This window comes from Entelurus aequoreus, linkage group LG11 (assembly GCF_033978785.1).
Source record: "Entelurus aequoreus isolate RoL-2023_Sb linkage group LG11, RoL_Eaeq_v1.1, whole genome shotgun sequence".
Lineage (NCBI taxonomy): Eukaryota > Metazoa > Chordata > Actinopteri > Syngnathiformes > Syngnathidae > Entelurus > Entelurus aequoreus.
In genome coordinates this window covers 65,676,630-65,693,260 of record NC_084741.1, presented here as the reverse complement: position 1 = coordinate 65,693,260, position 16,631 = coordinate 65,676,630, and the positions used below count along the sequence as shown (strand labels likewise).

The 16,631-nt window shown below is 37.6% G+C and overlaps 1 protein-coding gene across 1 annotated transcript in view; it reads right to left on the bottom strand.

Moving 5' to 3' along the window:
- Positions 1–1,059: 1,059 nt before the first annotated feature.
- The window catches only part of clcn1b (chloride channel, voltage-sensitive 1b), an 87,831-nt gene continuing 72,259 nt past the window's right edge, over positions 1,060–16,631 (bottom strand). The window contains exons 15-23 of the mRNA XM_062063777.1: positions 14,518–14,731; positions 14,310–14,443; positions 11,923–12,104; positions 11,767–11,848; positions 11,623–11,702; positions 10,563–10,607; positions 10,373–10,477; positions 7,493–7,579; positions 1,060–1,889 (exon numbers count right to left, since the gene is read on the bottom strand). Coding sequence (XP_061919761.1) covers positions 1,458–1,889; positions 7,493–7,579; positions 10,373–10,477; positions 10,563–10,607; positions 11,623–11,702; positions 11,767–11,848; positions 11,923–12,104; positions 14,310–14,443; positions 14,518–14,731 — 1,361 coding nt within the window. The 3' untranslated portion in view covers positions 1,060–1,457. The remainder of the gene's footprint in view (positions 1,890–7,492; positions 7,580–10,372; positions 10,478–10,562; positions 10,608–11,622; positions 11,703–11,766; positions 11,849–11,922; positions 12,105–14,309; positions 14,444–14,517; positions 14,732–16,631) is intronic.

Genomic DNA, 16,631 nt, shown 5'->3' with positions numbered 1-16,631 from the left:
CCTTTCCCGAAAAACAAATATTCTCCCGAAAATCTCCCAATTTTCAGCCGGAGCTGGAGGCCACGCCCCCTCCAGCTCCATGCGGACCTGAGTGAGGACAGCCTTTTTTCACGTCCGCTTTCCCACGATATAAATAGCGTGCCAGCCCAATCACGTTATTCCATACGAGGCGTCCGGCATACCGCCGATGAGCATGGTGCAGATGGAGAAGATCTTCTCGGCGTCCGTTTTGGCACACACGTTGCCAAAGCCGACGCTGGTCAGGCTGCTGAGGGTGAAGTAGAGGGCAGCGATGTGCGAGCTGCGCACCGACGGGCCGCCGACCGTGTTGTTGACATAGGGCATCTCCAGGCGTTTGCCCAGCTCATGGAGCCATCCTTGGGGAAGAGACTGGAGGACAATAGGGTGACAATAATTTAATCATCCAGACTACAGATAAATTGTATTATTATGTTTATCCTACCTAAAAATAAATATATTTATTAATTTTAAAAAAAAAACAACTAAATACATTTTTACTATATTTTGCTAAAAACATCAAAATTAATTGTATTTGTATTTTTTCTGACTCCTTATTACATCCAGCCATAGAATCATACATTAAAATAAACATATTTGAAATAATTAATTTTAAATGATCATAATAATTCATTTAAAATGACCATATTTAATTATGAAAATAATTGCTTCTTTATCAACAACATTTTATTCATTACATTTTGAAGCTATCTATGAAGTTATGTTATATTCCTTAAGATTTATTTATGCAAGTTTGAAGTATCATTTATCCAAACACAGTTTTGTTTGCATATTTTCAGGATGTATATATATATATATATATATATATATATATATATATATATATATATATATATATATATATATATATATATATATATATATATATATATATATATATATATATATATATATATATATGAAATACTTGACTTGGTGAATTCTAGCTGTAAATATACTGCTCCCCTCTTAACCACGCCCCCGCCCCGCCCCCGACCACGCCGCCCACCTCCCGAAATCGGAGGTCTCAAGGTTGGCAAGTATGACACAAGTAATACATTTATTTTCACAAAACAGTTGTATTAGCAAAATAAATTAATAATCATTTATCCCCATTTATTATCCTTACAAATTACAGATCTTTTTAAGTGATTTTGGATAATTAAATTCGAATGACCATTAAATGCCTCCTGGAGGTCAGTGTTATTAAGTTATTAACAATATATTATTCCATCATCATGTCTGTCAGTCTTTCATTGAAGTTTCTGGGGAAAATAAGCAGACGTTGATGCACTGTATCATCTTATAGATGGACAGAGGTGAAGGTGAAGAAGTCAAAAGTTTGTCAAAGACACAGGAAGGCACCTGAGATTTGTAGAGGCGAAAAAAAAAAAGTAGAAAAGTTTGAAGAACATCACCCAGTACAAAGTTTGTCAGTCCTAGATGGGCTCGTCCGACTCTTCGCTCTCCTGTCTCTCCTGCAGGGAGGACAGTGTGAGGACCGGGCTGGCGGGTGAGCTAGGAGAGTCAGTGGGTGATGCTGAGGCGGTAGAGGACTTGGAAGGGGACACCGGCTTGTGTGTGCTGGCTGAGTCGCCGCCTCCACCTTCAGAGCTCCTTGTGCTGCCGGGCGAGGATGGAGGGTGACAGGCGGACATCCCTCCTTGGGAGTCCTCATTGGACTCCTTCCTGGCCTGTTCCCCCTCCCTTCTGCTACCCTCGCCCCAAAGGTTCCTGTCCCACGTGGGGGAAGACGGGGTGGAGGAGGGAGGTTGGTGTTTCTTGGATTTCCTGCTGGCGTCCCGGAAGCTGGCCAATGGCGGACGGAGGCGCACACCGCTCCGAGTGGAGCCCTCGATGGCTTTTTGTAACTGTAGCAAGACAAGAAGGCAAGGTCATTTAGATCACTATGTGAACATTTAGTACTACTTGACACAACAAATGTTAGCCTAGGTGTGTATTGATTGAGCAATACATCGATGCATCGATTTATATTCCTACATTTCAAGTATGTCGATTCGTGCTCGGCAAGTTTGCCTTCCAAGAGATAGGTATCGATCCAAGATCTTTTTAAAAGGGAATCGATTGATTTTGATTTTTTTTAAAGGAAAACATTGGATTTAAGAACGGCAGACTTCATCTGACGTTTAGCACTTGTAATAATAAAGATTTTAAATGTTATGTCTATTTTCCCATCTTTGACGTCATCAAAATAAAAATGGTGGCTAAATACGGTGGTCGAGAAAGATTTGAAAAAACACAAACGCCACAAGACAACAGTGTAATATCTGTGACATGTGTGTCTGTGTGCCTTTAAAAGGTGGCACTGTTGTGTGTGACGTGTGTGAGTGTGGCAGACTAGTAAAGTGGGTGTCGCGAGAGTTTGGGTGTCGAAACTTGAGTTGTGGCAAACATCTGCTCTTGTGTACCGTATTTTCCGGACCATAGGGCACACCAAATTATAAGGCGCACTGCCAATGAATGGTCTATTTTTTTTTTTAAATCTTTTTGTCATAAATAAGGCGCACCGGATTATAGGGTGCATTTAAGGAGTCATATTTATTTATTTTTTGTAAATGTAAAACCCTTCCTTGTGGTCGACATAACATGAAATGGTGGTTACTTGGTCAAAATGTTGCATAGATTATGTTTTACAGATTATCTTCAAGCCGCTTTCTGACAGTCGCTTCCGGATGCACCGTTTTGTGGGCGGTCTTATTTACGTGGCTCACCTTCGACAGCGTCTTCTCCCCGTCATCTTTGTTGTAGCGGTGTAGCGTGCAAGGACGGAAGTGGAAGAAGTGTTAAAAGATGGCACTAACTGTTTTAATGACATTCAGACCTTATTTAAATCAATAACGGAGCAGCATCTCTTCATCCGGAAACAACAACACCGGAAATGTGTCCCGTGAAAAAACGTCCGACCGAAACTCTCTAATAACTAAAGTTCCTTGGGTGAATAATGTAAACTCACTACACCGGTATGTTTTAGTGCTTTCATGGTGAGTTTACTGACAGATGTAAGTAAGAACTTTAAACTACTTTATATTAGAATTGGCAAGAGCGGAGAATGAATGTCCTATAACAAGAAGATAGAGAAAAAAGAAGAAGCTTCTCGACTACGGTGTCGACATGGACTACAAAGGCCGAGCCACGCAATTTTTCAAGATTTTTATGCAGATCCCAAATACAGATCAGCAGGTACCAGAAGGTAAGAAAAGTTGCTTTTGCATAATATTGCGAACCAAAACGCCAGGTATTATGTCTTACCTTATACACACATAATAATAATACTTGTATGCTGAAGCACATCAAGCAGTGCGGCTTCATAGCTTACCAAAGTCGTACTAAAACATTTTGATAGATTTTTGAGCGCCGTGTGTAATGTTCTATATTTTCAATGGAACATATAAAATGTTGGTGTTGTTTACTTGAGTGATATTGCCATCCTAGTGCAGTCTACCTGTATCTCTTATGTTTGACTGCCATCTACAGGTCACTTATCATTACACCATGTACCAAATAAAATTGTTTCGAGGTCAGTAAGCAAAACCACAATTATTCCGTACATTAGGCGCACCAGGTTATAAGGCGCACTGTCGAGTTCTGAGAAGAAAAAAAAAGATCTTAAGTGCTTGTGTTTTGACTCCCTTAGTTTGTTACCGATTGTTAAAGGGGAACTGCACTTTTTTGGAATTTTGCCTGTCGTTCACAATCATTATGATTATGATTATCATTATGACCCACTCCACCAGACAATTGAGGGACAGCGGAGCTCATACTCCAACATACATACATATATATATATATATATATATATATATATATATATATATATATATATATATATATATATATATATATATATATATATATATATATATATATATATATATATATATATATATATATATACACACATATGTTGTATATTATGGTACATTTTTGGTCTACTTTTGACCTTTGATTTCGCCCTCTCCTTTGTAACTTAGCTACTGTGTGGAACAATTTTCCTTGTGGATCATTAAAGTTTGTCGAAGTCTAAGAGAGACAAAAAGACAAAAGTTTTTTTTCTACATTCTAACATGTAAATATCGGCTTGTTCTCGGTGGCTAGCAATAAAGCTAATGTGAACAATCCTCTAAATCACTTTAAAAATGCATTTAAAAACCGGCAAAAATACTCAATTTACGGTTCGTAACCTGTAAAATAACCAAGCTACAGCGACAATGTTATTGTAAGAGTGAGCGCTGAGGAACTGTTTGCTAGCGTAGTAACACATCGCCTTGCTACGGCATTAGCCATTAGCTAGCTACCGCAAGAGGTTAGCTAGCTATTGTGACAACAACTGAATGGCTTTAGAGTTTGTACTGCCAACACACTGCGATAGGACACCAATCTGAAAAACATGAACAATCTTATTACAGTATCTGTAAAGTAGGGTATTAGCCCACATTTCATGTTTTTTTGGACACAGCTAGCTTGACAGTGTATGTACTATAGTTATACGATGTTGTGCTGCATGTGTCATGATCAGTATTACAGTGACTCACTCGATGGACAATTGTCAATTTTGTCAAGCTGGTCGGGGACTTTTCCAGTTGATTTGTGTAAGCAATCCATTTATTTCGGCATAGCTTGGCCAAAAGTACCACATTTGCAGCATAAAAGTCACGCCAACCTCACTCTTTCCAACGTTTCGCTTTCTGTTAGTCCTTGCTTCTATAAGCAACAGTTCATCCTCCATATGTTCAGGTTCAAAAAGATCATCTCGTGAATCCTCATTTGTCCAAAACATAGCCGTCTTCGTCGTCTGTTACCAAGTCTGCCATGATCTGAACACACTCGTGTTTGTTTTCGGAAGTAGGAACACATATTTATTGCCGGAAGTTCGCTAATAGAGAAAAGGAAATAAAAGCGCTGAGGAAAGAAGTTCTTGTATTGCTAAAAATGACCAAAATACGGCAAATGTTGTACATATTACATATTGTTATGAACATGTCTGTTACTACATTATATATGTATTTGCAGCGTGTATATAAATCGTTGAAAGAGGGGTGACTCCCATTTGTCACAGCTTGAAAGCGTTTTTCATCATCTTTAAAATCCCCCCCACACCCAAAAAAAAGGACGTGTTCTTGTCTCTCATAAGGATTGTGAACGATAGGCAAAATTCCCAAACAAGTGCAGTTTCCCTTTAAGAAAGCGTCTGAGAGTGTATCTCCAACTGTTCCTCTTCTTCTCCACTGCTGGGCATTTCAACATCATAACTTTCAGCTACAGCACAATTGCAGAAGCCAAAACAAATACAAACAACACAACACAAGGATAAAGCCGCAACACAACGACGTGGCCGGCACGATGGAAATGACCGTAGTGTTAGTTACCACGACACACCGACTGCCGGTACACAAGGAGAAGTCATTTCATGAGAAATAAATAAATAGAAGAGATGGATAAAGGAGGCTATGGAAATTAGGAAGTGAGGACCAACACCATTAATAGGGATGAGGAGACATGCTTCTGCACACCTGGGACACTGTCCGTCATCGACAACACAAGGGCGGAAAACAGATACTGTATGGCCGGGTCGAGGAACTTTATTTAGCAGGTAAATCTACGGTTAAAATGTTTTTTTGAAAATTGCTTGAATGTTTACATTTTGAGCAGAAAGTGATTCCTCTTGTTAATTCAACCTTGCACTTTATTCAAATAAGATGTGAATGCATTTACCATTGTATTGTTGTTTACTTGTTTGTTTCCATCCATAATTAATTTAGTTATAATTATTTTACAAAAAATAACAGAAATATAGGAATCTTCACCTGCAGCGTCCAGTATCCACCATTTATTTCACACTAACACTGCTTGATTTGTTTTGATAAAAAGTTACTGAATCGATTCTAACTCGATTCTAAAAAACAACAGAAATGGGCAAGAGTTAAGTTAAGTTAAGTTAAGTTAAAGTGCCAATGATTGTCACACACACTAGGTGTGGCGAAATTATTCTCTGCATTTGACCCATCACCCTTGATCACCCCCTGGGAGGTGAGGGGAGCAACGGGGAGCAGTGGGCAGCAGCGGTGGCCGCGCCCGGGAATCATTTTTGGTGATTTAACCCCCAATTCCAACCCTTGATGCTGAGTGCCAAGCAGGGAGGCAATGGGTCCCATTTTTATAGTCTTTTGTATGACTCGGCCGGGGTTAGAACTGACAACCTACCGATCTCAGGGCGGACACTCTAACCACTAGAGCAGGGGTGTCCAAACTTTTTGACTGGGGGGCCGCATTGGGCTAAAAAAATTTGGCCGGGGGCCTGAAAGCCAACTGCATGCAAAGTAACCATATGTATATATGTGTGTGTGTGTGTGTGTGTGTTTGTTTCCATATTATAATAATATAATGGATATATAATTAATAATTTAATGTTAAGAGAATGTGAAAGTCCAACTCCTACCTTGTTTACTTCCGTGACGACCTATTTCAATCAATCAATCAATCGATGTTTATTTATATAGCCCTAAATCACAAGTGTCTCAAAGGGCTGCACAAGCCACAGCGACATCCTCGGTACAGAGCCCACATACGGGTAAGGAAAAACTCACCCCAGTGGGACGTCAATGTGAATGACTATGAGAAACCTTGGAGAGGACCGAATATGTGGGTAACCCCCCCCCCTCTAGGGGAGACCGAAAGCAATGGATGTCGAGTGGGTTTGACATAATATTGTGAAAGTCCAGTCCACAGTGGATCCAACACATCAGCGAGAGTCCAGTCTTTAGTGGGGCCAGCAGGAAACCATCCCGAGCGGAGACGGGTCAGCAGCGTAGAGATGTCCCCAACCGATGCACAAGCTTTGTAATAATTTAGAAATATCTAACAGCTCCAAGTCAAACATGGATAAGTGTGTAAAGAGTGTTTTGCATTGTTCCCATCATGTCTTGCAATGGATTTAAATGGGTGTAATTTTTTATGGTGTCGGGATGTTTTTTTTTAATTAATATCCACAAAGTGGGCACATTGTATTATGTGTGACTATGAGTGTTTACTTTTTGTGCTGGTTGATTTTTTTTTCTGAACCATGACTAAGAATAGGTTGTTTGGATTGGGTCATATAACTAAATGCCGTGTTCTTGGTGCCAAAAAATTCAACATCATAGTCACTGACCTCACTTACTCACATTGTCCATAAGATTTTGACAATTTGCCACCTGTCAGACTCTGGATATTAAAATTAAACATGAACAACCAGGTTGAAATTGAACTTGTGCCGTCGTCTCGCAGGACAGCTAGCTGCATTTGGCCCGCGGGCTGGGGTTTGGACACCCCTGGGCAAGAGTAATAAGAGCCTTTCTCAAAAAAAGCAATATATTATTTTAACAGTAATATTGCAGTAGTCTCTAAGTTACAATTGCATATCATTAAATATCACAAAAGACACGCTGACAAATAAAATTATATAAGTGTCTCGTACCTCTTTGAGTGCGACCACACCCACCAGCTTGCCAATGCTGGTGACGTAGGCGTGACTGAGACCCAGCAGAGAGAAGAGTGTGTGGGTCTGAGTAACAACAGAAGAGAGGGCACAATCCAGTCAGTGTTAAATGTGTTGGAACGTGACAGCATTCTTCTTGCATGGCTGCTCTTAAGCTCGTAAACACTTTTCTCTACAATGCATCGCCATAACGTGCCGCATTAGCAAGTCACATAACACTTGATACATTAACATATAGGTACTGCCATCAATCACCTCCCATGTAAAAAAAAAAATTGCACAATTACAATATAAACAAATGTTAATACATTTAGACAATTTAAAACATTTTGAATACAACTAAATAGATAAAAAATATGAAAATAATAAATAACATTGTAAAATAATTTTTGAATGATAATATTAGATACTATTATACATCAAGGGTTGGAATTGGGGGTTAAATCACCAAAATGATTCCCGAGCACGGCCACCGCTGCTGCTCACTGCTCCCCTCACCTCCCAGGGGGTGGAACAAGGGGATGGGTCAAATGCAGAGAGTAATTTCACCACACCTAGTGTGTGTGTGACTATCAGTGGTACTTTAACTTTAACATCAGCTAATTTAAAAATAATATTCTGGCATTAAAATATTTATAATTCCCCAAGGCCCAGATGATTCGTTACAATGTACAGTTAGTACTTGGAAAAAAGTTCAATTCAATTGAAGTCAATTTAATCTATTTTAGAGTTAAAAATATATATTCTATTTACAAATAAAACCATGAAAAAAATGGAAACTGTTAATAATACTGTTAAAACACTTTTAAATAATCAAATTAATTGGGAAAAAGCAACAATTGATTAGATAATAAAAAATATATTTTCCCATTTATAAAATATACACTTTTCCTGAGTGGAGTTTTTTGTTGACATAATCAGGTTTACTCTCACAAGTTTTGGACATAAGATGCTTTTTCAAGTCACATATTGAATAATCGAACTTAATGTAAGTAATTAGAAAATCAATCAGAAAAAAAGACTTGTGGAGCCTTGAGGGTAGCCTAGCTCAGTGGTCCCAAACCTTTTTTGCACCACGGACCGGTTTAATGTAGACATTATTTTCAGGGATCGGCTTTCCAATTGTGCCAGATAAAGTACAGCAAAAATAAGTGCATGAAAAATACAACTCACTATAACGCTGAATTACTGGGAGCCCTGGGCTTGTTTCTTTGCAATGAGATGCAGATAGAAAACAGCCGTTGGCTACAATCTAGGGGTGTGGAAAAAAATCGATTCGAATTCAAATCGCGATTCTCACGTTGTACGATTCAGTATTGATTCTCATTTTTCAAAAATCTAATTTATTTTTTATTAATGAATCCAACAAAACAATACACAGCAATACCATAACAATGCAATCCAATTCCAAAACCAAATCCGACCCAGCAACACTCAGAACAGCAATAAACAGAGCAATTGAGGGGAGACACAAACACGACACAGAACAATCCAAAAGTAGTAAAACAAAAATGAATATTATCAACAGTATCAATATTAGTAACAATTTCAACATAGCAGTGATTAAATCCCTCATTGAAATTATCATTAGACATTTATAAAAAAAACAAATATGAACAATAGTGCCACAGTGCCTTACACTTGCATCACATCTCATAAGCTTGACAACACACTTTGTCCAATATTTTCACAAAGATAAAATAAGTCATATTTTTGGTTCATTTAATAGTTAAACATTATTGCAATCAGTTGATAAAACATTGTCCTTTACAATTATAGAAGCTTTTTACAAAAATCTACTACTCTGCTTGCATGTCAGCAGACTGGGGTAGATCCTGCTGAAATCCTATGTATTGAATGAATAGAGAATTGTTTTGAATCGGAAAAATATCATTTTTGAATCGAGAATCGCGTTGAATCGAAAAAAATCGATTTATAATCGAATCGTGACCACAAGAATCGATATTGAATCGAATCGTGGGACACCCAAAGATTCGCAGCATACTACAATCTGTCACATTTATATTTTATATGACCCCCCGCGACCCCGAAAGGTACAAGCGGTAGAAAATGGATGGATGGATCTTCATTATTGTGCATTGTATCATGTCACAAAGTTATTACAAATATAACAAATGGCAACTTCCTATGAGGAGTTTTTTTGTACATCTATAAACAAGCTTATTGGTGTGTCTAGTTAGACAGGCGAAAGTTAAGTCGGAGAGAATGCAGTCCTTTATAAATTATTTTATGTTTCTCTGCGGCCCTGTAACAAATGCGTGACGGACCGGTACCGGTTCCCAGACCGGTGGTTGGGGACCACTGGCCTAGCTTACCCGATGTAGCAAGGAATGTTCCAGAATGTCCATGTGTTTTGCTCAATGACTTTAATGATGAATGTTGTTGTGATATCTGACGTTCGCATTAAAGATTTTTTTTTTTTACAATTTCATGATTTTGGTCTAAAACCAACAGTTGCCTGAAACTGTTAGATATGTCAATAAGCTAGCCTCGTTAGCTTTGTTGGCTAGCAAGCTGGCAGATAAAAACTCAGAACTGTGCGCATATTCAAGCTTATCAGAATTTACAAAACTTAATTTCATACAAAATGTGTCCGTAATAACATAAATATATAGCAATTATTTTACTAGACTAGCTTTGTTTTCATTAGTCTTCACACTCCAGCCTTCTTGACATTAGTGGCACATACAGGTGTTAGCAATTAAGCAATACATACAACAGAAACTGCATTACGTGGCGTTATGGTTGTATTCTAGTAAAGACACTATAATATGGTCATAATAGCATTTTAAAAAATATATATTATTTTACGATGAAATGTTCCTTATCGACGCTCACCTTGTGCAAAGATGTTCTTTCCACCAGCTGAAAAGGGGAGGGGTCAATGCGTATCTGCTCCATGTCCATTGGCTTGTCCATCTCGCCCTCTTCCCATGCTTTGATCTGCAGCAGCCAATCACAAGACAGCCAACGGTCACATTTCCAGTACAACATCTTCTCATTGGCTGATAATGTTGACCGGCATTACCTCCTCTGGGGACATAGTGTCAGTTAATGTAGGGGGCGCTGTGTCCTGCACGGACAAAACAAAAACAAATGTGAAGCTTTATTGACTTATTGGCGATGTTGGTCAATGTTATTGTTAAAAAAAATCTGTTTCAAAAGATCACCAAAGCAATACCTCTATCCTTAAAATATATGGTGACTCAAATTTTTTTATATTCAAATACTACCCCTTGTCTGAGAAACCTTAATATTGAAGATGTTCATTTCTGTGATGAAAAATGTTCCAACAAATATATGAGGGCAGTTTTAGTGAAATAATATTTTCCGGGTACAGTTTATGGACAATATATCCTGAAGGAATTTACAAAAGTTGAGCTAAGGAAAATAAGGACAAGATATATTACATACCCGATTCTTCCCAAAAAAGAAATACAATTTAAAATTATTAATGGAATACACCCTTCAAATGATTTTTTGAAACAAAAATTTAACATGGAGGTTGATGGCTATTATATATGTGGAGCTGTAGAGGATGTCAATCATCTGTTTGTGGAATGTGAGCGTGTTCATGTGTTTTGGGAGGAGATCAGAGATTGGCTGAGAAACAAGGGCGTGGAGATGTCCCCATTCACAATAGAAGAGATCACATTTGGTATTTTTATAAACGACTGTAACATAGAAATGATTAATGAACATTATTATGCTCCAGGCAAATAATTTTCTACATAAATGTCGATTTATGAAAGTAAGGCCTACATTTTCTAATTGGCTTAATGGTTTACAATTATCAATCAAATCTTGGAGAATGATTAAGAGTATAAAAGCCCTTAAAATTATATCTCTGTTAAAAACACTTGAAGTGATTTAGGTAGCCCTTTTTGTCTTTTTCTTTTTTTTATATATATATTTGTTATTATTATTATTTATTAATATTTAATGGTCTATCTGTATTTTTGTTCTTTCCTTGTTGTTGAAAGTGCCTTGACTGTTGAGTGAATTATAAATGTATGTTTGTTGTTCAATCAAAAAAAATCAAAAAAATATTGGCGATGTTGGACATGTCTTCCTGTCCCACTGGTCACCTGTGTGTCAGTCTGTCCTGTCGATGATGAAGAGGAGAAGAGTCTCTGAAGAGCGTTCCTGACAGAAGGTTTGCGCTTGTCTGGGGACATGAAGACACAACGGTTGAAGAAAGTTTTAAAGGACGGGTCTTCTTCATGAGTTACCTGAGCTTGTGTGATTACTGGAGGTCTCCTGAAGTTTAGGAGTTGGGATAGGACCGTTACATTCATCCTGGACCGGTCCACTCTGTCCATAAAGCATAGTATGAAACTGTGCTGCATGATAATCAACTGCAGCCATCTTTATTGCCCTTGCCGTACCTTATCCTCTCCCTCTTCTCCGCCCTCCTCGTCTACAAAGGTGAACGACTCCCAGCTCATTTTGGAGTCTTGGCCCGGTGAACTTTGACCTGTCTCAAAGACCCGTCTGGCTGCCGACAGATACCAGTCCATGACGGCTTGCAGCTCCGTCCTCTCGATGGAACCCAGGAGAATCATGGATTCTTTCATTCATACGAGCATTAAAAGAACATTTAGTCACTTTTCATACCACACTAAAACTAAGGGTTTCAAAACAAAGATTCCTATTTGTAACGATTCTTAATCGATTAAAAAAAAATCTAAATTAGTTTATTTATTTATTATTTTAAATCTGTCCTATCCACTCACTCAGGCAAATTATATTGTTGATGGAGATGCCCACATGTGCTGTAGAGATTTACTTTAGAAAAGAGAAGTGTTAGATACTTCTCTTGTTGCCTTATTTCAGTTCAGTTCAGTTTCAGTTTATTTCGAAAATGCATACGATACAATGTAATGCATCACACGATTCCAGTTGTTTCTTTACAGCACGTCCAAAAAGGAGCAGGAAGAAGCAGAGCTTATTTAATCCTACTCCTTTTCATACCATAGCAATTTTATACCATTTCCTTGTTCTCTGTAACAGAACAGTGAACAAATAAATGATAAATAAATAATATACCATAGTAAGCATACAAATATTAAATACATAAATAATCTTTGTCTCAATTTTTTTTAAAAAAGGGAAAAAAGGGTTCATTTGTGGGTGTATTTGACTTTGTTTGGGTATAATTTTATTAAACAAAACCAGTTTTCTTTTAAGTAATATAAACATTTATCAGTGTATTTTATGGAAGAATGTCATTAATCATAGATTTGGCAAACTTAAAAGTTTTTTATAACAAAATAAATTAATGAAAAAACAATTATATACATGGACACACATTTTATTTGAATTCATCAAAAATGTTAATGTATTTAAATAAATGTTTATGTTTAAATGAAATGTATATATTAATGTTTATTAAATTTTGAAATATATCATACTATTGAAACAATTAACTGTTTATTTATTACAAGCGTAATTCATAGATTTATTTTATTAGGCCATTGTTTTATGATGCATTGAAAAGCATAGGTAAATATCTTTGGTACTGCTTTTTTTCTTGGTTTTCAAAAATGTTCGCTCAGTCGGTGTCAAAATAGTGTTTGTGTTTTATTACTTGTACATAGCGCAATCATTTAGTGTGAATATGTGCAGAGGCGGTAATAGCGGTCTTACAATTATTATTATTACTCATTCTTTATCTTTCATTGTTTTTTATTACATTTTTATTTTGTTACTGTATGTAAAATCTGCACCACATCCACAGCCTTCCCCCTTTGGGTTAAAATAAAGTCTATCCCAGTGGTTCTCAAACTTTTTTTTTTACCAAGTACCAACTCAGAAAACACTTGGCTCTCCAATACCGCCACAATGACCAACATTTTAAAAAAGTAGCGTGGTAGGCCTAAGTATTCATTAAAAACAAGGCAGAGGTTATATTTAACACGTATATTTAATATTTTGGCCACTGTAACATTAAACACAGTTTGAACAGTAACACTGTGTTTTAATAAAGGAAAAATAAAACACTGTATTCAAGTGATTCTTTGGTGTACCACTAGATAGAACCCACGCACCACAGTTTGAGAATCACTGGTTTATCCTATTCTAGTTTATCCTGAACCAAAATTAAATCTAGCTCTTGTGAAAGAGGTCTTGATCTCAATCAGAATGCCTAGTTAAATCAAGAGTACAACAAAATAAACATTCAAACTCATAAAGCAAAATACAATTGTTAAATGTGCAATAATGTATAACATCTTATATCTATTAAATTAATGGTAAATTATATTTTTTAATAAGTTGATATTAACTTATTGTAATTATGTATTTCAAGACCATTATATATTAATCTATATATTTTATGACTTATTTTAGTATTTGTATATGTGTGATGGTAATTATTTAATGGCTGTTTTAATTGTTTAACAGCCTTTTTTTTTTTTTTTAAATATCCCATAGAATAATTAAATAGGTAAGGAAATGTATAAATCCATAATGAAATCAATAAATTGAACATATTAGTTTATAGAGTTCATAATTTTTTTCAGTATTTAATGTCATTTCTATATACGTAATGGCATTTCTAATTATTTAATAGTGACTTTAATAGTTTAAGGAACATTGTTTTCATGATGCCGCATTGAATGACGTCATAGAATATTTAAAAAGGTCATAAATGTATAAACCCAACATAAAATCTATAAATTGGCCTTTATGAAATAAATTATTTTCAATAGAAATATTCAAGTTACTATTTCACAATTGAATGACTTAATGGAAAATTTGCCAATGCCCCAACCTTTGGAGTCAACCAGGGGGATGGTCTTCAGCGTGGTTGTCTCCAGCAGGTGATTCAGTTCACGATAGGTGGAGTGAGACGACAAGAACTTGACCTTGCGCACCATGATGTCCTCCACAAAGATGTTGTATTTGCTGATGAAGCAACAATGCAGAAATCATTAACCATGACGATATTTCCAGACTCATTAGGTGACGATGTTCTTTACCTGATGTGCCCGAGGGCCAGCTCAGGCAGGTACGGCAGCTTCTTCACCTGGATGATGGAGTCATAGAGCGAAGGCTGCAGACCCTGAGCCACCATGTTGGCCAGAATGACCGCCACCATCATGGGGAGAATGTGGGAGATCTGACCCGTCAGCTCAAAGCAGATCACTGCGGTGGAAACTGTATGAGTAACGGCACCCGTCATGGCCGCCGCACCTGGGAGGGAGCAGAGGATATTATATGGCATGGCACACCATCCATCCACGGACAGGAGCAGAGGTTAAACTGCACAAAGAACAATGTTTTGTAATTTTCACTTATATGGACCTATGACAACTTTTGTCTACTAAACCCAAAACCAGTGAAGTTGGCACGTTGTGTAAATCGTAAATAAAAACAGAATACAATGATTTGCAAATCCTTTTCAACTTATAGTCAATTGAATAGACTGCAAAGACAAGATATTTAATGTTAGAACTGAGAATTTTTTATTTTTTTTTGCAAATAATCGTTAACTTAGAATTTAATGGCAGCGACACATTGCAAAAAAGTTGGCACAGGGGCATTTTTACCACTGTGTTACATGGCCTTTCCTTTTAACAACACTCAGTAAACGTTTGGGAACTAAGGAGACCAATTTGTGATGCTTTTTAGTGGAATTCTTTCCCATTCAGCTTAAGATGTTCAACAGTCTGCGATGAGGTGGCGACTTGTCCAGGGTGTACCCCGCCTTCTGCCCGATTGTAGCTGAGATAGGCTCCAGCGCCCCCCGCGACCCCAAAGGGAATAAGCGGTGGAAAATGGATGGATGGATGGATGTTCAACAGTCTGGGGTCTCCATTGTGGTATTTTACGCTTCAAAATGCCACACATTTTCAATGGGAGACAGGTCTGGACTACAGGCAGGCCAGTCTAGTACCTGCACTCTTTTACTACGAAGCCACACTTTTGTTACGCGTGCGGAATGTGGCTTGGCATTGTCTTGCTGAAATAAGCAGGGGCGTCCATGAAAAAGACGTTGCTTGGATGGCAACATATGTTGCTCCAAAACCTGTATGTACCTTTCAGCATTAATGGTGTCTTCACAGATGTGTAAGTTACCCATGTCTTGGGCACTAATACACCCCCATACCATCACAGATGCTGACTTTTCAACTTTGCGCCTATAACATTCCGGATGGTTCTTTTCCTCTTTGGTCCAGAGGACACGACGTCCACAGCTTCCAAAACAATTTGAAATGTGGACTCGCCAGACCACAGAACACTTTTTCACTTTGCATCATCTTAGATGAGCTTGGGCTCAGCAAAGCCGGCGGCGTTTCTGGGTGTTGTTGATAAATGGCTTTCGCTTTGCATAGTAGAGTTTGAACTTGCACTTACAGATGTAGCGACCAACTGTAGTTACTGACAGTGGTTTTCTGAAGTGTTTCTGAGCCCATGTGATGATATTCTTTACACACTGATGTCGGTTTTTGATGCAGTACCGCCTGAGGGATCGAAGGTCACGGGCATTCAATGTTGGTTTTCGGCCTTGCCGCTTACGTGCAGTGATTTCTCCAGATTCTCTGAACCTTTTGATGATATTACGTACCGTAGATGGTGAAATCCCTAAATTTCTTGCAATAGCTCCTTGAGAAATGTTGTTCTTAAAGTGTTCGACAATTTGCTCACGCATTTGTTCACAAAGTGGTGACCCTCGACCCATCCTTGTTTGTGAATGACTGAGCGTTTCATGGAAGCTGCTTTTATACCCAATCATGGCACCCACCTGTTCCCAATTAGCCTGTTCACCTGTGGGATGTTCCAAATTTGATGAGTATTCCTCAACTTTCTCAGTCTTATTTGCCACTTGTGCCAGCTTTTTTTTTTAACATGTTGCAGGCATCAAATTCCAAATGAGCTGATATTTGCAAAAAATAACAAAGTTTTCCAGTTCGAACTTTAAGTATCTTGTCTTTATAGTCTAATCAATTGAATATAGGTTGAAAATGATTTGCAAATCATTGTATTCTGTTTTTATTTACCATTTACATAACGTGCCAACTTCACTGGTTTTGGGGTTTGTATGAGAGCCAATCAGACCTCTGATATTATTACGTACTCAATTTTGTCAGCT